Genomic DNA, 25288 nt, shown 5'->3' with positions numbered 1-25288 from the left:
AAGGGATGGCCGGCTGTGCTTACCTGGACACACACGTATACACACACGTACACACCCCCACACACAGCCATGTATATACCCACACACACCACACCCATACACTACACACCACACACACGTACACACCCACAGACACAGCCATGTACATACTCTCACACACCACACACACCACACCCATACACTACACACCACACACCTACACACCCACAGACACAGGGCCTGACCCCAGAAGGGACAGCCAGGTGTGCTTACCTGCCTGCAACACCTCACACACCCACTCACACCTGCACACACCTGCACACCAACAAACACCGACATACCTTTACACACCCACAGACACCCCCCACACACCCCTACATACACCTGCACAACCACACACAGCCACTCACACCCCCGCAGACACCCACACACACCCTGCATCCCCTGCACCTGCCTAAGAACGGGGAGTGGCGCCTCCCGCCCACGTTTCTGGGGAGCTACAAGGAGCCTGAGCAGGGTGACTTTGGGGAGACCTGGGGTTGAAAGCACCTGTCTCACTGGAGGCAGCTCCTGCAGCTCTGCAAGGACTCGGTGGGGGTGTGGAAGCCTCCAGAAGCCTCCTCCAGCTTTGGCCACCTCACCAGTCCAGGAGGCTCAAGAACTCCCAATAAAACCCTCCTTTAACCACTTTGGGATTTTCTTTTTGCTGACGGAGAAGGAAGGAGGCTACTGGGGGCTTCCCACAGCAGGGAAGGGGCTGGCCTCAGCCTGGGGCACCCTGGGAGCTAAGTTGGCCACAGCGAGGGCCTCCAGGCCGCCCGAGACGGGGGGTCATCACACGGTGTGGACTGGCCAGGTCCTGGCCACACGGGGGATTGTCCAGTGTGAGGGGCCTCACGGGGCCACACCAGGCACTGGCCACATGCTAACATCAAGGGCGTGAACAGGAGCCGGGCGTCCCTGCCGGGAGAGACGTAAACAGAACGTGGTGGGGTGGCATGCGAGTGCTCGCGTGCAAAGGTGAAGAGGGAAGTGGGACGGGGCCCTGGGCACGGTTCAGGATCAGCCTCCCTGGGGAACTAACATTTGAGCTGCCTTCGGAGCGAGGGGCAGGGCTGGCCCTGGCCCCACAGGGGACCGCACAACCCCAGAGAGGCAGAGCAAGTGCAGTCCCTGAAGGAGACAGTGAGCACGTGTGCAGGGCTGAGGGGGCCATGACTGACACATCACAGTGGACGGGAGGGTGCAAAGGTGGGATGGGGGCCGGTGAGCCAGCAGGTCTCAGGGGGTCCCGGGGAAGGTAAGGGCGGCCGGCGCGGGGCAGCAGGGCTGAGGGGGTCCAGGGCCAACACATCACAGTGGACAGGAGGGTGCAAAGGTGGGATGGGGGTGGGTGAACCAGGCATGTCTCAGGGGGTCCCGGGGAAGGTAAGGGCGGCCGGCGTGGGGCAGCAGGGCTGAGGGGGCCACGGCCAACGCATCACAGTGGACGGGAGGGTGAAAAGGTGGGATGGGGGCTGGTGAGCCAGCAGGTCACAGGGGTTCCCAGAAGAAGGTAAGGGCGGCCGGCGCGGGGCAGCAGGGCTGAGGGGCCGGTGCAGATGCTGTCCCTGGCTGCTGTTGCTGACCCGGAACCAACGGTGGACGCTGGAGGTGGGGGAGGCTGGGGCTGCAGCAGCTGCAGGAGACGGTGGCGGTTTGGTTGAAGATAAAGATGGAAAAATGGAAAAATCCAAGAAATATCTGAGGATCTGAAAGGTATCTGGTGGAGTGACGTGGGATATGGAGCAGGGAGACGGCCAGAGAAGGAATGGCGTGGACGGAAGACCGAACCCAGCCAGCCCCGGATGATGGAGACGCTCCAGGGACCTCACGGTTCCTCCACATGGCTGGAGGGCACATGCGTGTGCTGAGGGCGTGGAACTCGGGGAGGGCCTAGCCCTGCAGGGGATGGTGGGACGGAGGAGCCGCCTGCAGATGGGTTTGTAGCTTTGGTGGAAGAGAGCTCAAGACAGTCCCTTCAGACAGGAAGAACTGCCCCAGAGGAACCGAGGTCTCAGGTGGCGGCTGGCTGGGAGGGAGGGTCAGCGTGAGGACAGCGGGCTTCGGGGAGGGACTGAGGGTGCCGTGGATGCTTCCCGAGGACACTGAATCCTCCAGGAAGGCCAGGGGCACTGGGGAGCATGGACTAGAAAGCAGAGTCCCCACCATCCACGGGATGTCACTTTGGGCACAAGGGAGGAGCTGGCACCGGCCCCAGGCAGAAGGGAGACAGAGCCCGAGCCCAGCACAGACACAGAAACAGTCAATGGCCTCCGATGCGCCCTCAGGGCAGTGTGCTCGGCTTCCTGCGGCCAGGTGTCTCTGAGAGGTCTGCACTTCCCTCTCCTCAGTTTTCCCTCCTGTAAATAGGGCCCAGTGCCCGAGTGTGGCGGCTCACGCCTGAAATCCAAGCACTTTGGGAGGCCGAGGCAGGAGGCTTGCTTGAGGCGGAGAGTTTGAGACCAGCCTGGGCAATATAGCAAGACCCCATCTCTACAAAAACTTTAAAAATTAACTGGTGTGGTGGTGTGTGTCTGTCCCAGCTACGCGGGAGGCTGATGGTGTGGTGGTGTGTGTCTGTCCCAGCTACGCGGGAGGCTGACGGTGTGGTGGTGTGTGTCTGTCCCAGCTACGCGGGAGGCTGACGTGGGAAGATTGAGGCCAGGGGCTCAAGATCAGCTTGGGCAACAGAGACCCCGTTTCTACAAAACAATGGGGCTCAGGACACGGACACCTGTCCCGCCTCCTTTCCAGGGTCCTGGTGAGTTGGCTGGTGCCTCATGTGACCTGCCAGAACCTCGGCTGCTCCTGTAGAATGGGGGTGACACGCCTCATCCAGGACCACCCTTAGGACTACGTGGGGACAGTGCTATGAGTGGTCAGAACAGCAGCCGTGCGGGGACTCACCGTGGCGAGGGCCACACGAGTGCCACGTCCCCTCCCCGAGAACTGAGAACAGCAAGAGCACGCACGGGGACTCACCACAGCAAAGGCCACATGAGTGCCACAGCCCCTCCCTGAGCACTGACAATAGCGGCAGTGTGGGGACTCACCACAGCCAGGGCCACACAGGTGCCACGTCTCCCCCCAGCACAGAGAACAGCAACGGTGTGGGTGCTCACCACGGCAAAGGCCATGAGTGCCACGTGCCCTTCCTGAGCACTGACAACAGTGGCAGCGTGGGGACTCAACATGGCCAGGGCCACACAGGTGCCGCGTCCCCTCCCTGAGCACGGAGAACAGCAATGGCGTAGGCGCTCACCACGGCAAAGGCCACGAGACGCCACGTCCTTCCCTGAGCATTGAGAACAGTGGCAATGTGGGGACTCACCATAGCAAAGGCCACATGAGTGCCACGGCCCCTCCCTGAGCACCAAAAACAGCGACGACGTGGGCACTCTACACGGCAAAGGTTGCGTGAGTGCCACGTCTCTTCCCTGAGTGTGAGAGCAGCAGCAGTGGGGGCTCGCCACCGCAATGGCCACTCAGGTGCCATGTGCCCTCCCCATTTCTGATGCTCTTGCTGCCCCTGAGCTCACAGCTCACACCCCGGCCTGGCCAGGTCACGTGCTCATTCCCTCCAGGCAGCGTCTGCTCCAGCCACTGCCCTGTCAGGAACCACGACTGACAGGCCATGGTCAAGACTGGGGCTGGGCTCAGCGCCCTGGACCACTGTGCAGTCAGGTCTGTCAATGAAACTGTCTGAGGCCGTGCCCTCCGCAGGTGAAGGAAGCAGCAACAAATCTCATTTCTCTCCAAAACACTGCACAGAATCTGAACGCCGGCCTCAGGCGGGCCAGCAGCTCAAGGTTCCATAGACGGGTTCCATCCCAGCTTCTCACCGGGCACCGCAGATGGGCTCCGTCCCGGCTTCTCACCAGGCACCGGGACGGGCTCCATCCGGCTTCTCACCATGCACCAGGACGGGCTCCATCCCGGCTTCTCACCGGGCACCAGGACGGGCTCCATCCCGGCTTCTCACCGGGCACCGCAGATGGGCTCCGTCCCGGCTTCTCACCAGGCACCGGGATGGGCTCCATCCGGCTTCTCACCGAGCACCAGGACGGGCTCCATCCGGCTTCTCACCGGGCACCGTAGACGGGCTCCATCCCGGCTTCTCACCGGGCACCAGGACGGGCTCCATCCCGGCTTCTCACCGGGCACCAGGACGGGCTCCATCCTGGCTTCTCACCGGGCACCGTAGACGGGCTCCATCCAGCTTCTCACCGGGCACTGGGACAGGCTCCATCCCGGCTTCTCACCAGGCACCGGGACGGGCTCCATCCAGCTTCTCACCGGGCACCGTAGATGGGCTCCATCCGGCTTCTCACCAGGCACCAGGACGGGCTCCATCCAGCTTCACACCGGGCACCGGGACGGGCTCCATCCGGCTTCTCACCGGGCACCGGGACAGGCTCCGTCCCAGCTTCTCACCGGGCACCGGGACGGGCTCCATCCGATTTCTCACCAGGCACCGGGACGGGCTCCGACCAACTTCTCACTGGGCACCGGGACGGGCTCCATCCCGGCTTCTTACTGGGCACGGGGGTTTTCAATGACAGCAAACAGCGTATGATTTTACCAATAATCAAGGCAGCCCATTAAAAACTTAGACTCCATAACCATTTTCTTCTGAATACAGTGCACGGATTTTTAAAACTGGGATGCCTGGATGGGCACCTGAAGCTGGGTAGTTTTCTCCCAAAAGTAAAACTGTGGTTGATTTTAGTTTTCCATTTTTTTCCTTAACTGTGTTTCTAATTTCCACAACGAATAGGGAGTACAGTTTTTAGTAAGAAAAAAAGAAGTGACGATTAAAAAATTAGCGGCTGGATTAAGCTCCATTGGACGTTCCCATTTCCATTTAGTAACTGGGGTCACAGGATTTAAGGGTTCCTTCCTATACCAGGTGTATCAGCTCCTTCCAGGGCTCGTAACCCTGCTTTTTAAAATAACATATTGGCTGGGCGCGGTGGCTCACGTCTGTAATCCCAGCACTCTGCGAGGCCGAGGCCTATAGATCACAGGATCAGGAGATCGAGACCATCCTGGCTCACACGGTGAAACACCATCTCTACTAAAAATACAAAAAATTAGCCGGGCGCGGTGGCGGGCGCCTGTAGTCCCAGCTACTCTGGAGGCAGGAGAATGACGTGAACCCGGGAGGCAGAGCTTGCAGTGAGCTGAGATCGTGCCACTCACTCCAGCCTGGGTGACAGAGCGAGACTCCGTCTCAGGAACAAACAAGCAAACAAACAAACAGAAACCATATTATCTGAATCTGGTCGGTTCCGTCCTTCTTCTTCCGGAAGCCGGTCTGGTCTCCCTGGCCCTTGTGCTCAGCTGTGAGGCGAGCTCCTCCCCACGGAGCAAATAAACGATTAGAAATTAAAGGGCATGAAGATCTCACAAGACTGAGGACTCCGCTGCCTGTGGACCGTGGGCCGTGCCGCCCACCTGAGCCCACCATTCAGTCTACCAAGTGGGTCTTCTGCTGGAGGATGTTTAGAATTCCGCTCTAAAATCAGATATGATCTCCCCACAAAGACCAGCACACGAGCCGCCCGGCGTCTCAGGCCTTCGGCGCACATTGGGATGGCTGGGAGGTGCAGACGTCCACCCTCCTGTCACTGAACGGGTCATCCTGCCCTCACACCCAGGAAGGGGTCAGCAGGTGGCAGAGCCAGGACGCAGGGCAGGCCTCAACGAAAAGGTGCCATTCTGGGTTTTCTTAAAGACAGACCAAGGTTCACGACGCTTGGAAATCTCACCTCATTGGTAGGAGAAGCCCAGGAGCATGGGCACAGGCCCTGGGGACGGGACTGACGGAGACGCCTTCCCTGATGCAGCCTCCTGTGCCCCCAGTGGACAGGGGTCAGTCAGAGCCTGCCCAGCCCCAGCCTGGGGAGGGGCCCACTGAGAGCTGATCCCTCTGATGCCCGTGAAGCTGGCTGAGACGGGGGCGTCCTGGCACAGACCCCAGAGTCACCCCGCACCGTGGACAAGTCTCAGAGACTCACCTGCTAAGCCCCCTCCCACCGACCACCTTCCCTCCATCTCCCTCTGTAGCCACCCCCCCCAAATACAGGCCATTGTCAAACCAACAGCACAACTGGACCCCAGAAGGCCTCCAAGCCCCAATTCCCAGGGCAATAAAAACATGCAAATCTGGTCAGTTCAGTCCTTCTTCTGGAAGCAGGTCCCGTCTGCACTGCTCCAATGGCCACCCGTCCTCTCTGTGCACACAGGAAGATGTCCATGGGTCCCCCCATTCCCCAGTTCTCCCAATTCCCACCCAGTGGCCACCTGTCCTCTCTATGCACACAGGACAATATCCACCAGCCCCCCAACCCAGTTCTCCCAATTCCCACCCAGCGGCCACCCGTCCTCTCTAAGCACACAGGACAATATCCACAGGGCCTCCCCACCCAGTTCTCCCAATTCCCACCCAGCAGCCACCCATCCTCTCTATGCACACGGGAAGATGTCCACAGGGCCCCCCATTCCCCAGTACAATCTCACCCAGCGGCCACCCGTCCTCTCTGTGCACACGGGAAGATTTCCACAGGCCCCAGTCCCTAGTGCAGTCCCACCCAGCGGCCACCCGTCCTCGGTGCACACGGGAAGATGTCCACTAGCCCCCCAATTCCCCAGTACAATCTCACCCAGCGGCCACCCGTCCTCTCTGTGCACACGGGAAGATGTCCACTGCCTTTCGAATAGTTTCTTCCCATCTGGAACACTCTCCCCTTGCGACCCACCTGCCCTGAGCACCTCCCACCACTGAACTCACCACCTTTAGACCAAAGGTGACAGGTCCGCTTCTTCCCTGGCCTCCCTGAAGAATCCCATCGCCCAGATACCCGTCAGTGTATGTGATTCATTCATATTGATTAATGATATTAATCTACATCACTAGGTAACATGGCTAGTTAACGTGATTAACATCCACTAGTTACACAAGTTAATAGCCACTCACAGAGTGCCCTGTGCTTTCATTATTTCAAGTTGCTGTCAGCACTAAGAGCTCAGCGCCACAAAGACCCTCGGACATCACTAGGTTTTGCCCATGGTCTCTCCCTGGGTGAGGCGATGTCAGTATGCAGGTGTCTCCTCAGAAGGACTCCAGGAGACGCTGGCATCTCCTATGAAATAAGAAATATATAGAAAGATGGCTGCTGTCACGGAAATACGAATGGACTTCGGTGCCTGGCCCCAGTCAGTGTGGCCCCGGGCAAGCCACGTAACCCCAGACAGCTCCGGCAACCCGCTGGGAAGTTCTGTAAGGAAGAACCCAGAGCAGCTCTGGTGAGAGAGAGGGAGAGACGGCCCCGAAGGAAAGAGGTGTGTGGCCCGGGGCTGGGGGTCCCCACACCCCGCTTGATGCTCACGGGAATGGAGACCGGGTGCAACCACCACTCAGCCTTGGTTTCGGGTGGGAGCAGGAACCCTTTCTAACAAGATCCTCAACCTGACTAAATGAACCAGTTCCACCTCCTACAGGCCTGTGGATCACACAAACACATCCAGGTGTGAGATGCTGCAGTCGGTGTGGGCCACCATGCTGCTGCCCTTGGCCCGGGTCATCTCGTCTGTGAAGAGGGCCAGCGTCATCCTTGGGGGTCACAGCCAGGCTGTTCACAGGCCCCTGCTGTTCACAGCCACCGTCTGGCTTCAAGTGTCAGAGTGAAGCAGTTATGCCTGAAGACGAACGGGGTCAGCTGTGTGTGCTGGAAGCAGGGCCTCACCCAAGGAGGGCTCAGATGTGAAGAATGTGACACCAGGAGGGTTCAGGTCACCCTGTTCTTCCCACGCCACACATCTCCAAGCCAGAGAGGTCTGCTGGGTGTCCCAGACCCCAGGTGCCCACACACAGCCTCATATACCCACTCACCGTGGGCACCGAAGGAGCCGGTTCTGAGGAAAAGACGGAAAAGGAAAGAGTTGGCCAGCAGTGAGCACTCTGGGGCTGGCATCAAGGAGGCGAGAACTGTGGGCCCCCACTGCAAGGTAAGGGGCCGGAAGAGCTGAGAGCCCGCACCTGCTCCGGGCCTGGGTCTGCCAGTCCTCGACTCTCCTGGAGGCTTCAAGTGACAGGCAAGGCCACGTCAGCCCTGCAAGTCCCGTCCATCACACACCACCCTTGGGACACTTTCGCCAGAATTGCCTCCAGCCCAGACTGTTACTTATTTCCCGATTTTCTTCAAGGCCCCTTTTATTTTGAAAGATCTGTTTTTTTAAAAGAAAACTGCAGCCTTGCCCCAGTGGGGACCACGTCTGCCATTAGAAGGAACGTCGGCAGGAGCACGTCGGGGCACACTCCTGCAGTTAGGCGGCTGCTGTCTCTGCTGGGCGTGTGGAGGCCGGTGCCTGGGAGACCCCAGGCCTCAGCAGCATGAGCTTTAGCTCCTCGCCTTCCATCAGACGGCTGGGAAGGGAGTTGAGTGCGGACTGAGCTATTGGCCGCCTCCTCCAGGCTCCACCCGAAATCGTCCTTTCCAGGCGGTCATTGTCCTTCTTTCAGGATGACCCACGGTCCCCCAGCCCTGAGGCCATGGGCCTCCAGCTAATTGGGCATCTTCCCTTTTCTCCTCCAGGTCGGCCGAGCCACGCTCTGGGACTGTGACCTGCAGAGGCAGTTGCCACCTGCGGTGGGCAGGACGGGGGGGACGGTGACCTTTCTGGAGCTGGTGCTGCCTTCCAAGGAGTTCTGCTCCCAATGGACAGACAGGGTGGCCGTGCCCTCCCGGGCACCTGCAGGCAGCTCCCTCTTGTGGGCTGACCCAGCGGAAGGCCCTTTGTTCCTCGAAGCTCACCGGCCGGTTAGTCCTGGATTCTAGCTAGACCCATTCTTCCCCTTTCGGCAGATCAGTTCGTGTCAAGGACTTTCGTCCCGTGGGGTCAGTTTTCCTTGTGCAGGCATGTTCTCCCAACCACAGGCTTTGACCCAATCCGGATGGAGCAATTCTGTATTTCAGTCCAGAAGCTGCCCAAATCCTCACACGCCAGTGGGATGACTTTTTAAAAAAGTAATTCCAAGTACAGAGTCGTTTTTTTTTTTTTTTGAGACAGAGTCTCTCTCTGTCGCCCAGGCTGGAGTGCAGTGGCCGGATCTCAGCTCACTGCAAGCTCCGCCTCCTGGGTTTACGCCATTCTCCTGCCTCAGCCTCCCGAGTAGCTGGGACTACAGGCACCCACCACCTCGCCCGGCTAGTTTTTTGTATTTTTTAGTAGAGATGGGGTTTCACCGTGTTAGCCAGGATGGTCTCTATCTCCTGACCTCGTGATCCCCCCGTCTCGGCCTCCCAAAGTGCTGGGATTACAGGCTTGAGCCACCGCGCCCAGCTCAGAGTCGTTAATTATGTCATTTATTATTTGCATCCATAATTGTGCATGATGGCAGTTTAATTATCACCAGCGCCAGCCGAAGGCACCGCATGCCGGATTTCAAGCTGAATAGAGGTAGATAATATCCCAAGATTCTTTAAAGGTGGCAGTGGCCCGTTACCAGGCAGCCAGGAGCCCGGCTATAAATAAACCTCTGCCAGCTCTAACCAGCCGTCCTGCAGGCCACGTGGAGCACCATGAATTCGACTGGGTGGTTCTGAGCAGGGGAGATTTCATGCAACCATTCTGAGGGACTCTCAGGCCTCGTTCTCCATTACAACAATATTTCTGGGCTCATGTTTAATAGCAAGATGAGTGACTTGAAATGAAAGCGAGCACCCAGGGGCCAGACAGCTGAGGGGACAGAACTCAGAGCCTGGAGCACGCAGGTGCTAATCTTGGACAAACCTCCTGCTTTTAGAGCCTGGGTTTCCCTCGCTGTGGAGCGGTGGTTGGAAGGCAGGGCTGGCCTTTGAAGGCTACCCCTGTTCTTGGTTGCAGGACCTGTCTAGGGGCATCAGGCTCTACACCTGCCTGACTGGCTTGGCGATGCCAAGGGCCCAGCCAGAGGCTGCTATCTCAAGCTATTTGGTCTTCACCCAGAACCTCCAACTGGGAGTTCGTACTCAGAAGGGCCCTCAGAACAGCCGTGGCTGAGTCAGGTCAGCCAGGCAGCAGCAAGCGGGGTCAGCAAGCAGGTCAGGCCCCTTCTGGGACAGAGTACATCCTCCAGGGACACTTGGCCTGGCCTAGGCCAGCCTCCTTGTGCCGTGCCCTGCAGACCAGGAGACCTGGGCCTGGGCATGGAGCAACTCCAGTGGGACGCTTGGTTCCCAGGTGAGGGATCTCTGCTTCCTAGGAAGACAGACCTCTTCAAAAATGAGAACTCACCTGTGAGCATCTCCAAGCCCAAGGCAGGGGGAGTACAGGGCCCAGCATCCAGTCCGAGACCCTCACGAGGCTCAGGCACCTGCCCAGCTCTGGCTTCCCCAGAGAAGAAGGATCAGCCCGCCTTGAAATGCTGCTGCCATACAAAGACCCCACCCAGCAGGTGAGCTGCCCCCAAATACTACTGCAATGTTGGAGACCCCACCCAGCAGGTGAGCTGCCCCCAAATACTACTGCAGTGTTGGAGACCCCACCCAGCAGGTGAGCTGCCCCGAAATGCTGCTGCCACACAGAGACCCCACCCAGCAGGTGAGCTGTCAGGCTCTGCTCTCATGTCTTTACTCGTATTTGCACATTTAAGCCTGAACAACCTCGTGAAGCCGGCACCACAGGTCCGGGCTCTCCTTCAACATCTTTGGGGGCAGAAGTATTTGGGGACTGCGAGTATTTCGATGACGAAAGCACAGGTGGTACGTGGCTGCCGCTCGTGGCATGCCCACACGGCTCTGGGGCAGAACCCCACAATCAAACACACTCATGTTCCTCAGAGGAACATGTGAATATTCACTGTAAGAGAGAAAAATAAGGATTTTTAACTAGCCTCGGTGTTCTGCCCCCAAATCCGTTCAGCTTGAGTCAGGTTTTGCTAATGAATGGGTTTTGTTTGGCATTCAGATTTGTAAGTCAGAGGTTATGGGGTCCGGATTATAACTGTCTCTATGTTCTCAGCGAGAAGCCAGGTGCTGGAGGGGTTAATCCATTTGCCCAGTTCCGCTCTGGCTAGTGGCCGGCAGAGCCAGGATTCACCCCCAGATCTCTTGGGCCAGAGCCTGCTGTCCCGCCTGGGTGACGGGGCTGTGTCCACTCGCCCTCCTTGCAGGCCCTGCAGAATGACTGTCAGCACCAAGCCTGTCCTCAGATGGGCCCCCACCCAAGAAGACAGGATTAGAACCAGTGTGGCCAACGTGGTCTAGGAGGCGGGCGAGCGAGATCAGCTCGGGCAGCCCTTCAGTAGGCACAGGACTTACCAGGGCACACCCAGGAGGAGGCCACACCAGAACCCTGGGCCAGGGATTCCCTGGCAAAGGCTTTGTCCACACTACCGCAATGTCAGGCAGCCTGGGCACCACTGCCCTGGGGCAGCTGGACCAAAGGGGGTAGCAGTGACCTAGGGCTAGCCTGTCCAGATGGACAAAGGGCTCCTAAGGTGGGCAAAGCTGCCCCAGGTCCCAGAGGCCCCGCACTCTCCCTGAAGCCGCTCTAGGAGCTCCTGGGCACAGAACTCCCGCACCTCTGCAGTGTTGGTGTTGGAAAGCTGACTGGTCCCTGAGGGATGCGGCGAGCTGCAGTGCCCGCCAAGGGCGTAGTGGCCTTTGGAATCCACCAAGCGCTCCCTCTGCCCAGACCCTGCCTGTGCACACGAGGGGGCTGTTGTGGAAGGCCACGCACGAAGTACTAGTTAATATTTTACAAGCTTGCTCACATGCACCATCTCATCCTATCCTTGCATCGATCCTACGTGGGGAGACCCCGCTGGACAGACGGGGAAAATGAGCTGGAGAGAAGCTCACATGGACAGCGGCATGGGAGGCTTCCAAACGTGAGTGCTGCGCCTCCCGAACGCCCTGGCTGGTGTGCAATGCTCTTGCATTCCTCTCCCTGCCACGACGGACCCCACCTGGAAGGTGAGCCGCCCGACGGACCCCGTGGAAGGTCCTCAGCCCCTCCCAGTGGAGCCCCCTCCTCTCCACACGCCCTGCCTAGCGTGTGTGGCTCTGAAGTGCTCGTTCCTTCTCAGGACCGGGCACTGTGTGTGCGTCTCTTCCGGGGGCCGTCCGGTCCACAGAGGCAGTGGATCTCCTTGAGGCTGAACTCATCCTCAACTCCCCACCATCCAGAAACGGGGCCTGACATGCAGGAGGTGCCGGTAAAATCTGCTGGATGGACCCACACATTGATCAATGCATCGGATAGTTCCTTAATGGCCACGCTCACTTTCGGGGGCAGAAGGGACGTTCCGGCTGTGGCTGTCTACAGGACTGCTCCCCAGCGCAGCTCGAAGCCCTCAGACCCCTGCAGGGCAGGAGAAAGGCAGAGTTTTCAAGGAGGGGGGCCTCGAGGGAGGGGGAGGTGTTCAGGTTCCTCCCAGGCATGGAGGGAAGAGGACCCCCAGCTTGTCCAGCTGATCTCTCTTATGAGGTGAGCTGATCACGGAGTGGGGAGAAAGCTGCAAGTTCTCTTCCCATGACCAGGTGAATGCCCAGCGAACAACTCGGCACCGGGCAGAGACAGTCAGGAACAGCCCTGCAGGGCTCTGGAAAACCCACCTGCCAGCCTGAAAGGCGACACCTAAGTCCTGTGTCAGCAACTGGACAGAACCCCAGGCTGCCAGGACCCTTTCAGCCCCAGGGCTGCTTCTGAGACACACACGCAGCTAATGCGGGGACGGCTGGCCTCATCACACAGCGCAAAGAAAGCCCTGCCTTCAGGCTCTCCCAGCCTCTGCACCTGCCCACTGTGTGCACCCAGGCCCACTCCCTGCAATCCCTGGGGAGCAGCCGCTCCCACCAAAGGGCCTCAGCCCTGCCCTCACTGCCTCTCCAAGCCCTGGTGACAAACGGGAGCTTCACAAACAATTGCCTACAAGCTGAGAACAACGGCACCAAACCTCCACGCTCAGAAGCTGCAGTGGTACATTTTCCTGAAATCAGCAACCCGATGCCCTTTTTTGTCCAATTCAGCAGATCCCAAACTACCTGGAGACATTGCCTTCAAACTCCTCCATCTGGGAGGCCCAGGCCTCCATCCTGAGCCCTGCCTACCTCTCCTCAGTATGAAATCGCACAGCGCCTTGCTGAGCTCTGACGAAGGACGGCTTCAAAACCACAAGAAGCAGGCTCAAGGCTATCTCCCCACCCAGCCAGGGTCGTGTGCAGAAAAGCAGGAGAGTCCCACGCACACGATCTCGGTGGAGGGGTCACCGCCGCCGAGGATGCCCCTCTAGTCTTCTACCCCAGGAGGGAAAGACGCTGTTGTTCAGTTGGCACCCCAAGGACCACCCAGGTGAGGAGGCAGAGCACAGCGGACAGGCTGTCCAGGCATCTCCCAGCTCATCGTGCAGCAGATCAGGGGCACATCCGGTGTGAGAGCACACCAGACGTGAGCCTTCTGTCCCTCCGCGCTTCCCGTGCAGATCGCTGCAGGAGGTTAATGCTGCGGTAACGAACAACGAACAACGGCCTCCCAGACCTCTCTAACGCACAGCCTGCCCCGGCAGCCCTGACGCCAGCCCCAGCCGGCACACAGATGGCCCTCAAGTGCGCCCAAGGACACCTACCCACGCTGGTGATCCTCTGGGAGCTGAGGTCGTGCAGCAGGGCCTCGATGGCTGGGTTGTGTCTGGAGTACAGCTCGTACCGGTTGATGCCAATGTGGAACTTGAGCCAGTTGGGATAGGAGTCCGCGGCTGCCTCCCCGGTGGAGAGGAATTCTGCACCTTCAGCACCCACATGCGGCCTGCAGGGAGCAGCGGGGATGAACATCAGCACAGAAGGAACAGGCCCGTGAGCCGGATGACGGGGGAGAGGCCACCGACGCCAATGTTTTTAACTCTGGGTTCAAGTCAGTGCAGATGTTGTGGAAGGTGCCTCTGCTTAAAGAGGGCCCTGCAATGTCTGCACTTTCTTCTGTGGCTGCTCTGCTGCCAGCTAATAACACGGTGAAAGGCCTGTAATTCTTATTCACCCTCTGGAGATGCCACAGACAGCTATAACTACAGCAAGACTAATCCCAGGACGTCAGCACTGCCCTGCCGTCCCCGCCACGTCTGTCCCGGGGTCACTGAAATGGCCCCACCATGATGTCAGCTGGGGGTACCAGGGGCTGCTGGCTCTCCCTTGGAGTAGAGGGGAGAACCTACCATTGACCGCAGACTGCATGAAAATCACAGACACGCCCAGTCTGTCAGGAACCTTCCCCGGCTCTCTGCTTTTGTTCCAACAACCAGGGGCAGAATGATGCAAGAGGCTAAATTTGATTTTAATGAGAGTAGTTTGGGTGGGGAGAGAGGAAAGAGGCAGCACTCTCTCCAGCCCAGGCTCCCATGGATGACCCGCCGCCCACGCAGCCTGTCCTCACATCTCTGGGGTCAAGGGACGGTACTGGAGGAAGGACAGACCCTCCGTCTGCCTGCTGGGCTGGAGGGAAATGTGGAACTTGTCCTAGCTCGAATTCACCTAAAGCGGAGAAGGTTTCTGCCCAAGCTCTGTCCTGCGGTGGACGTGGGAGGGGGGCTAGGATCCACTTCCTGGCCACTCACTGCTCTGGGTGGCCGTCTCTCCCTGCCCTGCCGAGAGCCACAGCCCAGGCCGCTGCTCTGGTTCTCAAATTTCCAAGCATTTCCTTGAACCTGACCAGCAGGCAGGGCTCAGAGGCTTCCAAACAGCCAGTGTGTCCAGACAGAAGGCACTGGGCCTGGTCACACTTCAGGGGAGAAGGGATTTGCAGTGAGATCTTTTGGGAGGCTGGTCTCCCCTCTGCCGCTGGGGTAACCTTCTGCAGGGAGTTACTTATCCGGCCTTGCCGTGGTTAATGTTCCACTGCCTCGGGTTGTAGCATCTGCTTGTTTTGATCTGCGTGGCGGAGGGAAGGGCTGGGGGGTGGGGAAAGGACTCAGCCAGGACAGTTTAAAGAGATGTTCCCTGCGTGGCTTCTCGCCCTTTATCCAGCCATCCTCTCTTTGCAACCAGCACACCCCCGCCCTTGTTGGGTGGGCCCCTTTTGCACCCCATGGCTGCCAGCAAACCCCTCTGATCATTCTGCCCCAGCCACTGGGTTTAAAAGACTCAATAGGCACATCCAGACCTTCTCCAAGGTGCCCACCCAGAGCACCCTCGCCAAGTGTCTGAAAGCCAAGCAGCAGCCTGGCCCCTTCCCTGGGAAAGGCCATTCTCCTTTCCTCACCAACCCATTCATTCATTGCCTGACCCCCATTTCCCAAGCTGATGGCCAGGACGCGCTTCTAAAGGGCGCAGGGTCTGGCTTCCTCACCAGCAGCCACAGGGGCACAGCTCCCACCACCCGGCAGCCCCTCCCAAGGAGAAGGTTATTCTGGAGACAAAGGCAGTGCCCTGAGCTGGGCGGCTGCCTCCTCCCACACCACACTCCCTGCCCGGCCTCTTCCCTGGGGGGCGGCCTCTCGGGGCCCCTGAACCTCTCTCCGCCGTGCCTTGGGCTCACGGCTCCCGTGCTGGTGGTGGGCACCTGCCAGCCCCCACTCACCAGTCCGGGCTTTCCACCGCTTTGGGGCTGAGCCTGCTGTCGCTGTTCACATTGAACAGGACGTCGTCCTCCGTGAGCGGCGGAACCGCCACCCGGTAAAGCGGGTGCTCGAACAGCCTGGCCAGGAGCGAGGTGTCTCCGCCGGGGCCGGGCGGCGGCTCGGACTGACGCGGGCCGGGGTCTCGCAGCAGCGGCCGGTGCGCGGGGTCGTGGGGTCTCCGGGCACCGGGGTCCCGCCCCCGCAAGGCGCGCTCGGCCGGCTCCGCCGCGGGCGGCAGTTTCTCCAGCGAGTGGGACGAGAGGTTGGAGGAGGGGTCAGAGCTGAAGTCCTGCAGGATGCGGAGCGTGTGCTTGTTGGGCCAGCCCGCGTCGGCGGCGGCGGAGGAGGCGGCCGGGGGCTCCCCGGGGCGGCCCCGAACCTGGGCCCAGCCGGGCGCGGCCACTTCGGCCGCGGGCTGCGCGCACGAACAGCCGGGCTCCCCCGAGGGCCGCGCGCCGCGCCGCTCCAGCCGGGGCAGCAGGTCCAGGGCGATGTGCAGCGCGCAGGCCACCAGGAAGACCATGAGGATGAGCACGCGGAACCGGCGCACCAGGATCATCTTCATGGCCGCGCGGCCGGCCCGGGCCTGGAGCGCGTTCCCCTCGCGCCCCTCTAGCTGCGGCTGGGCACGAGCGCGGCGCCGCCTCGCGGGTCAAGGTCCATCGGCGCCGGGCGGCTACCAGCTCCGGGGCTGTGCCCGGGCCCGGACCGTGTGCAGGGCGCCCGCCGCCAAAGCGCTGGGTCCCCGCGCCATCTCGGGGCCGTCCCCGCTCGGCCTCTCCGGAGCGGCCGCGCCCTCAGCCGGGGAGCGCAGGGGTCCTGGTCCGCGGGGCCGGGCGCGCAGGGGGCGGCGGGGGCCGCAGCAGGGGGAGGCTCGGCGCTCGCAGCGGCCGGCGCGGGGCTCATCGGGCGCGCGGGTCCATCCCGGCCGGGGCGCGACGGGCCTGGGCGGTGGCGGCGGCCGCAGGCGACCCGATCCTCAGCGCGGTCCGCTCCAGGCGCCGGACGGGCGGGCGGGGAAGGGGCGGCTCCTCCGGGCCGGGCTCTGCTCTCACGCCGCGCCCGGGAGACCGGGGCTGGGAGGGCGAAGGGCGGAAGGGTGGGCGCGGAGCGGCCGGCGGGGTCCCGGGCAGGTGCAGCGTCCGCCCCGAGAGCAGCTCCCGCCTGGCCGAGCCTCTCGGCGCCCCGCGCCCCGGGCGGGCAGATATCGAGCGCCGCGGAGCCGCCCCCCGCGTCAGCGCCCGCAGATTGGCGGAGCCGCCGCCCCGCGAGTCACTGCTGGGCCCGGGCCGGCTGCGCTGCGCTCTCCTTCCTCCTCCCCTCGGCCGCGCCCCGCGACGCCGCTGCAGCTCCGGGCCCGCTGAGGGAGGGCGCCTCCGGCCCGCGGTTTGCAGAGGGAAGCGGCGGAGGCCGGGTGGGGGCGCGCTCGGTTCCGGCCGGGCCAGCAGCTGCGGCCCAGTGGGGGGCTCCGGCCTGGCCGCTTCCCGGGACCCCCGCCCGCCCAGGGCCGCCGCCGCCGCCGCCAGCTGCAGCCTCTCGGCTCCTCCCCGGAGGAGCCCGGGGCCGGGGCCCGGGCCAAGTCCCTCCCCGGAGCCGCGGGGCGTCTGCGCCGCCGGATGAGCTCCCCGCCGGGCGGCGACCCCGTGCCCCACGCCCGTCTCGGCAAGAGGAGGCGGAGGCGGCCTCGCGGGAGACCCGGGGAGCGACTGGGCCCGGACCCAGGGGACGCCAGGGCAGTGGAGCTCCCGGCACCGGCCTCGCCCGGGGGACGCGCCCGCCTTAACCCTCCGGACTCCGGGCCCGCTGGGGGCGCAGAGAGGGGCTGGTGTGCGGGGGGCGCCTTCCTGCTTGGGGCCGACGGGGTGTGTGAGTGCAGGCGTGTGCGTGTGTGTGCGTGTGCGTGTTTGTGCGTGTGCATGAGTGTGCGTGTGCATGAGTGTGTGTTTGTGTGTGTGCGTGTGCATGAGTGTGTGTGTGTGCATGTGCATGAGTGTGTGTGTGTGCGTGCGTGTGTGTTTGTATGTGCGTGCACATGCATGTGTGTGCACGCGAGTGCATCTCATCTGTCACCCACACCCAGGGCAGCGGTGCTTGTACAACGTGGCTTCTGCAAGCAGCAGCTTCTGGCCCCCCAGCCCCCAGTAGGGAATATAAGGGGAGGTGGATGTCAGCCTAAGATCCTAGTCAGGGAGGTAAGTGTGTGGGAGGAGGCCACACCCCCTGTCCCCCAAGCCAGCTGCTTCCCCAGTGCCCAGATTGCCTGGGCCAGCAGCCTCTGCAGCAAGTCCAGGCCTGTGGGCTGGGAGCAGGGCCTGGGCCCCCCTTCTTTCTTTCACTCGCTGGCTTGTTACCTGGGCCCACCCTGCCCTCTCTGAGCCTCAGTTTCCTTTATGTGAATTCAGGACATTGAGCTCGTTGTTCCTGAGGACTCACTCATCTCTGAGCCTGACCCAATGCCTGGCATTCCGTGGGCACCCACTAGATACTTATAAGGGGAGAAGTGGGGCTGGTCAGTGGAATCCATGTCTCTCGGGCCATCTGAAGTGAGTGAAGGGCTGGGTGCCGCCCACCTGGAGCTGGACTGGAGGCTGTGTTGGGTGGGGCGGTGTGACCTGGAGGTGGGCCGCCCCCCCCCGGGGAGACAGCCTCATCCCTGTGAGTGGACTTCATCCTTCCTTCCACTCACATGGACAGCACATCTGTGTGTAGATAGGGTCACCGAGAGAGGCCAAGGAGGGTGAGGGGGAAGATCCCGGGTGCAGGGAGAGTCCCGGGGGAGCGGACAGCAGGGACAGAAGCCTGTGGCAGGAAGGAAGGTCTTGGCCTGTGTTCTCCCAGCCCAGCAAGGGTCTCCCTTGGACTTGGGGTTCTGTAGGCTCCTGCCCCCCATCTCTCCCATGGCCTGCAGGACCTCGACGCAGAGCTGTGGCTAGTGTCTCGGGGCAGATATGGGGGTGACCAGACCCCATGGAACACCATTATCCAGTGTGGGGCCTCGTGGAGATTCCCTGGGCACTTACCTCCACTCGCCTCCTGCCCCCCACCCCTCCCCAGAGTAGGTTCTTCAGGAGCCCGGCTGTTATCTGCACCCGTTTGCACCACTGGACGCCTCCCTCCCTTGCACAGGATCCTAGTTCAGCTCGTCTGTCGCCCCCTCAGAACACTGACCTTGACCTCGCCAGATCCTTCAGAAGCGCCCCTCCCTGCCCCACCACTGTTTTCCCAACAGCACCCACCGTGGTCTGAGGACACTTTCTTCTGTTCCTGTTTATTGTTTATCTCCCCAAAACATAAGCACTCGAGTAAGACAGGAGCCTCGTTCAAAGTTCGGCCCGGGGCCGGGCACAAAGCAGGCTCTCAGAGGAGGGACCACAAGCCCGTCTCCACGTGGGGACCAGGCGTCCACAGGCTGCGGCAGCACGTGACAAAAGTCGGAAGACAGGACCCCACTGAGGAGTGAGGAGACAGTGGCCAGCCCTCGGCCGGACCCTTCTGCCTGGTGCCTTTACTGGGCTCTGAGGAGGAATTTGGTGGTTCAGTCTGCCCGTCTGTGGACACTGTGAAAACAAAGAGAAAACAGACACACACTGATACACACATAGATACACACAGAAACACACACAGATACACACATAGATACAGAAACACACACAGATACACACATACACACAGAAACACAGATATACACATGTGGACACACAGATACACACATAGACACACAGAAACACACAGATACACACATAGACACATATAGAAACACAGATACATAGACACACACAGAAACACACAGATACACACATAGATACACACAGAAACACAGATACACACATAGATACAGAAACACAGAGATACATAGATACACACGGAAACACACAGATACACACATAGATACAGAAACACACAGATACATAGATACACACAGAAACACACAGATACACACATAGATACACACAGAAACACACACAGATATACACATGTGGACACACAGATACACACATAGACACACAGAAACACACACAGATACACACATAGACACACAGAAACACAGATACACACAGATACGCACAGAAACACAGATACACACATAGAAATACACAGAAACACAGATATACACATGTGGACACACAGATACAGACATAGACACACACAGAAACACAGATACGCACAGATACACACAGATACATGTGGACACAGATGATACACACATAGACACAGATACGTAGACACAGATACGTAGATACAGAAACACATGGACACACACATAGACATACACGTAGATACAGATATATGCATGGACACACAATACACATAGACACACAGATGATACCTGCATAGACACAGATACATGGACACACACACACACGGACACACAGATACACGCGTAGACACACATGGACATACAATACGCAGATGGACACACAGATAATCTACACATAGACACCGATCTATAGATACACAAAGACATACACGCAGATACATATAGATGCACACAAAAACACAGATACACGTCAATGCATGACAGACACAGACACACACCAATACTCACATAAACATACAAAGACACAGGTACACACAGATATACACACATATACACAGATATATACACACAGACACATATACACACAGACACACACACATAGACACAGATATACACATAGATACATGGACAGATACACACACATTCAGATACACACATAGATACACAGAAACACACAGACACTCACGTAGACACACACAGCCACACAGGTCCTGAGCCTCCCTGGGCCCTCCCTTGTGCGGAGGCAGAGGGGCTGGCTGTCGGGGAGGGCACCTGGGGAGGACACGTGGCCCCGTCAGAGACCAGGGAGTGGCTCTGGGAACACTTTTCTTCCAAAGGGGCTGGAGCTCCGGTTAGCCAAGGTGAGTGCCAGGTGGTGACAGGAGTGACGTAGGTAAATAACACTGGGGCTGGACAGGGAGGGCCGCCTGCCCTGGGCGTGAGGGGATTGCTGTCTTAGACCGTGTGGTCTGGGAAGGCCTCCGGGCATGGCTTTGCACAGAAGCTTGTACCTGAGGGCTCAGCCCCTTGGAGGCCTGTGGGGCTGGAGGTGCCAAGGCTGGGGCAGGGGCATGTTTGACCCTCTGCGGGGAGAGAAGTCCTGTGAGGTGGGCATTGGGTGAGGGCCCAAGTAGCCTCTGTAAGGTCCGCAGGTGGGGCCAGGCTGTGGGTTGTGTCCCGAGTGAGGGGCCGTGGGGGGGCTGGGGACAGAGGGATGACCCTGGGGCTTGGGTCGGGAGAGGCTCACCTAGGGTCCGGGTGGGTGGGTCTGAGGAGGGCTGAGGGTGGGGCAGGGAGAGCAACTGTGTGGTGAGGACGGAGGGAGGTCCAGCCGGAGCCCCGGACGGGCTGCTGTCATGTGGATGTGTTGGGAATTAGGAAAAAGCTTGTGGATTCCGAGGCCTCAGTGTGCAAAGCTCTGGGACAGATGGGCTCCCCAGGATGAGGGGGGGACAGATGGGGTCCCCAGGAATGAGGGGACGGACGGGGTCCCCAGGGATGAGGGGGGGACAGATGGGTCCCCAGGAATGAGGGGACGGATGGGGTCCCCAGGAATGAGGGGGGGCAGATGCGGTCCCCAGGGATGAGGGGGACAGATGGGGTCCCCAGGGATGAGGGGACAGATGGGAAGGTCTCCCCAGGAATGAGGGGACAGATGGGGTCCCCAGGAATGAGGGGGACAGACAAGCTCCCCAGGAATGAGGGGGACAGATGGGGTCCCCAGGAATGAGGGGTCAGACGAGCTCCCCAGGAATGAGAGAGACAGATGGGGTCCCCAGGAATGAGAAAGACAGACGAGCTCCCCAGGGATGAGAGGGACAGACGGGGTCCCCAGGGATGAGAGGGACAGACGGGGTCCCCAGGAATGAGAGAGACAGACGAGCTCCCCAGGGATGAGAGGGACAGACGGGGTCCCCAGGGATGAGGGGGACGGATGGGGTCCTCAGGGATGAGGGGGACAGATGGGGTCCCCAGGAATGAGAGAGACAGATGGGCTCCCCAAGAATGAGGGGGACAGATGGGCTCCCCAGGAATGAGGGGGACAGATGGGGTCCTCAGGGATGAGGGGACAGACGGGGTCTCCCAGGAATGAGGGGGACAGACGGAGCCCCCAGAAATGAGGGGGACAGACGGGGTCCCCAGGGATGAGAGGTCAGACGAGCTCCCCAGGAATGAGGGGACAGACGGGTTCCCCAGGAATGAGGGGGACAGACGGGCTCCCCAGGAATGAAGGGCCAGAAGACCCGAGGGCTGAGGACCAGGCCCGCCCCTCCCGCACCACCAGACTCCAGGAGGGCACGGGTGCTCGTAATTGAAAGTCTTGGAGCAGCTAGGGGTGTGGAGGATCCCGGGGGGAGGCTTCGTGCTGCAAGGTGGAAAAGCAATTCTCTCTGCAGCCTTCACAGGCCTTGAAGTTGGGACAGACCCCTGTAATGCAAGACAGATAAGAGGAGAAAAACAAACAGAAGCTTAATAGCATGTACACCTTGGTCTGCACGGGACGTACTCAGGGGACAGACTATGTCTCAGAGACGTGGCTTGGAGCTCAGGCTTAAATACCATGTTCAACGGAAACAGAGAAAGGGTATGGGGAGGGGCCCAAGAAATTACCCCAAACTGGGGTCAGGCCTTCTCCGTGGATGAGCATCTCTGGTGACTTCAGCCGGCCTTCTGGCTCAGGGAGGGAGGCACCTCCTGTACGGATATGACTTTCTCTCACAGAAGAGCAGCTTCCATGCTTGCTTGCAGAGTTTCTCCTGTGGCTGCAGTTTCTCAAAATAAGCAGCTCAAAATAATGCTTATGCCAAAGAGGCATATTTTGGGGTGGCATATTCTGGTCTGCTCTACATGGAAGCGAACAGAAAAATGGGGCAGAGGCTGGGGAGGGGAGCAGGACCGGCTTCCAGTTCCCAGACCCGAGTGAGGGAACCTGAGGCTGAGCTCTGGACTTTGGGGTCTGGAAGGGGTTCTCTGAGGACACTTGCGGGGTGGGGGAAACAGCTGCCTCCTCAGGTTTCCCCCAAGGGATCCTGCCTGGGGAGACCTGGACTGGGCGAGGCTTGGCAGCTGCCCTGCGAGGAGGAGGGAGACAGGGCTGCAGTGGGAGGTGCAGGGTTGCTAGGGTCCCACCTGGGGGTGCTGGGACTGGCCAGAGGACACATGGCGATTTTCCAATGGGCCAGGAAGGAAGGAGGAGCTTTCCAGGCAGAGCATGACCCCGCACAGAGGCAGAGGCAGAGTGTCCCCGTCGGGTCCCTGGGGCTGTGGCAGGGGAAGAAGCCGCAGTACCTCCTGCCCTTTAAGACAGGAGAGGCTGTCGTCCCGGCGTTGCCCAGCAGCTGGTCGGAGCCCAGGACTCCTCAGAGGAGCCAACGCCTGAGCCCTGAGCAGCCAGCTGGCCTGGCTGACCCAGGAGAAGGAGGCCGCTGTGCGTAAGTAGTGAGGTGTGAGAGGAAGCGCAGAGCCGTGCCACTTGGGTAAGAAGGGGAGAGAAGGAAGCCTGTCTGAATGGCTGCGCAGGGGATGTTGGAAGAGAACTGAAGGAACTCACACAGTGCTCATCTGCGAAGGGTGCACCACAATGTATGGACAAGGGTGGGAGAGAGATGCTGGGCCACAAAGTTTGGGGTGTGTGATGGCGTGGAGGAGAAAGCCTCCTGGGGGCTGTGGCCAGAGGGGTGTGCAGTCCACCCGCAGATGGAGTTTTATGTGCCTCCCACCTCCTCCCAGGGGCCCCCCACAACGCCCTGAGGCCCCATCAGCAACAGGATGGCGGGTTTTCCTTCCCACATGGATGGGGGACGTCCCAGCCTCCTGGATGCCCTCCTGGGATGGGACAGAGGGGAGCACCGCCTGTGCCTCTACTCACGCCTGGCCTGGAGTGGCCCAGCGGAGGGTCCGGGTGGGGGCGCTGGAGGGGCCCACACAGTTCAGGCCTGGCACCTGCACCTTTCTGGATCCCACGATGTTTTGCTAAGGATTATTCATCCAAGACCTACCCAGAGGCTCTGGAGCTGTTTACCACAGGCCAGCTCTGGCCGCAGGCTATTCTGGGAGCCCGGGGGGGCTGGGAGGAGGCTGGGGCTCTGGGTGGCAGGAGGAGGAGGGCCGTCTCGTCCTTCCTGAGCGTCCAGCGAGCGTCAGATGCTGCACTGCATGCAGTTCTAATCCTGGCCTGGCGAAGCCAGAACAGGACAATATTCCTCCGTCCCCAGGCCTCCCGCTTGGCTGCAGGTGCTGACAGGGAATGGGCCTGGCTATCGGGGCTCACAGGGGAGTCGGGAGAGCTGCTAGCAGGAGAAATGTGAGCTCTGCATCTGCTGGGCTGGGTTCGAGGGACGCGGGGTGGCTGGGCAGGGTGGCGCTGGTCCCTCTGGCTGCTGTCGCTGGCCGGCCGGCCAGTCCGCCCCGACGCTGGACTCCTGGGCTACCCATTCCCCATCCACAGTCTGAGGGTCTCTGAAAAGATAACTCATTTGTTTTCATTAAAAGCAACAGATCAAGAAGCTGAAAACACAAGAATAAAACAATGTAAATCTTGACTTTATTTGGTATCCCTCACATACAGGATTCACATTCTATTACACATGGAGTATCCACAAAAACTGACCACATTTTGCTCGTCCTAAAAATATCAAGAAATTCCAAAAGGCAGATAATCTAGAGGCTGTCACGGCGTCTACACACACACGCACAGTCTACAGCTTGTTCGTAGACACAGTGTGGTATAACGAAACAAAAACTGACTTTAAAAATATTTCTACCTGGGCCGGGCACGGTGGCTCACGCCTGTAATCCCAGGACTTCAGGAGGCCGAGGTGGGCGGATCACGAGGTCAGGAGTCTGAGACCAGCCTGACCAACATGGTGAAACCCTGTCTCTACTAAAATTCCAAAAAATTAGCCAGGCGTGGTGACGGGCACCTGTAATCCCAGCTACTTGGGAGGCTGAGGCAGGAGAATGGCTTGAACCCGGGAGGCGGAGGTTGCAGTGAGCCGAGATCGCACCACTGCACTCCAGCCTGGGTGACAAGAGTGAGACTCCATCTCAAAAAAAAAAAAAAAAAAAGTCTACTTGGAAATTAATATCACAAATAAAAACACTCATATGTAATTTCCGGGTTTTGAAGGAGCAAAAGGGGCATCATAGTTTGTGTTAAGCTAACACGGATGGGAACAGCACCTGCCGAAATCCGCAGGACGCCCGCGGCGGCGCTCGGAGGAACGGCAACCACGTTCATTAGAAAATGATAATGACTGAACATCAGTGAGGCCAGCACCGTGGCTCACGCCTGGAATCCCAGCACTTCGGGAGGCCGAGGCGGGTTTATCACCTGAGGTCAGGAGCTTGAGACCAGCCTGGCCCACATGGTGAAACCCCGTCTCGACTAAAAATCCAAAAATTAGCCGGGCGTGGCGGCGGGCGCCTGTAGTCCCAGCGACTCGGGAAGTTGAGGCAGGAGAATCGCTTGAGCCCAGGAGGTGGAGGTCGCACCGAGCCGAGATCACACCACCGCACTCCAGCCTGGGCCACAGTGTGAGACTCTGCCTCAAAGGGAAGGGAAGCGGAGGGGAGGGGAAAGGAAGGAAAGGGAAGGGGAGGGGAGGGGAGGGGAAAGGAAGGAAAGGGAAGGG

The 25288-nt window shown here is 59.8% G+C and overlaps 1 protein-coding gene across 1 annotated transcript in view; it reads right to left on the bottom strand.

Annotated features, from left to right (window-relative positions):
• The window catches only part of FAM20C (FAM20C, golgi associated secretory pathway kinase), a 66129-nt gene extending 49720 nt beyond the window's left edge, over window positions 1-16409 (bottom strand). The window contains exons 1-2 of the mRNA XM_025380595.1: window positions 15577-16409; window positions 13634-13812 (exon numbers count right to left, since the gene is read on the bottom strand). Coding sequence (XP_025236380.1) covers window positions 13634-13812; window positions 15577-16181 — 784 coding nt within the window. The 5' untranslated portion in view covers window positions 16182-16409. The remainder of the gene's footprint in view (window positions 1-13633; window positions 13813-15576) is intronic.
• Window positions 16410-25288: the final 8879 nt, after the last annotated feature.

This window comes from Theropithecus gelada, chromosome 3, assembly GCF_003255815.1.
Source record: "Theropithecus gelada isolate Dixy chromosome 3, Tgel_1.0, whole genome shotgun sequence".
Taxonomy (NCBI): domain Eukaryota; kingdom Metazoa; phylum Chordata; class Mammalia; order Primates; family Cercopithecidae; genus Theropithecus; species Theropithecus gelada.
Note: the sequence above shows the minus strand (reverse complement) of the source record. Positions and strands in the feature narration are given on the sequence as shown.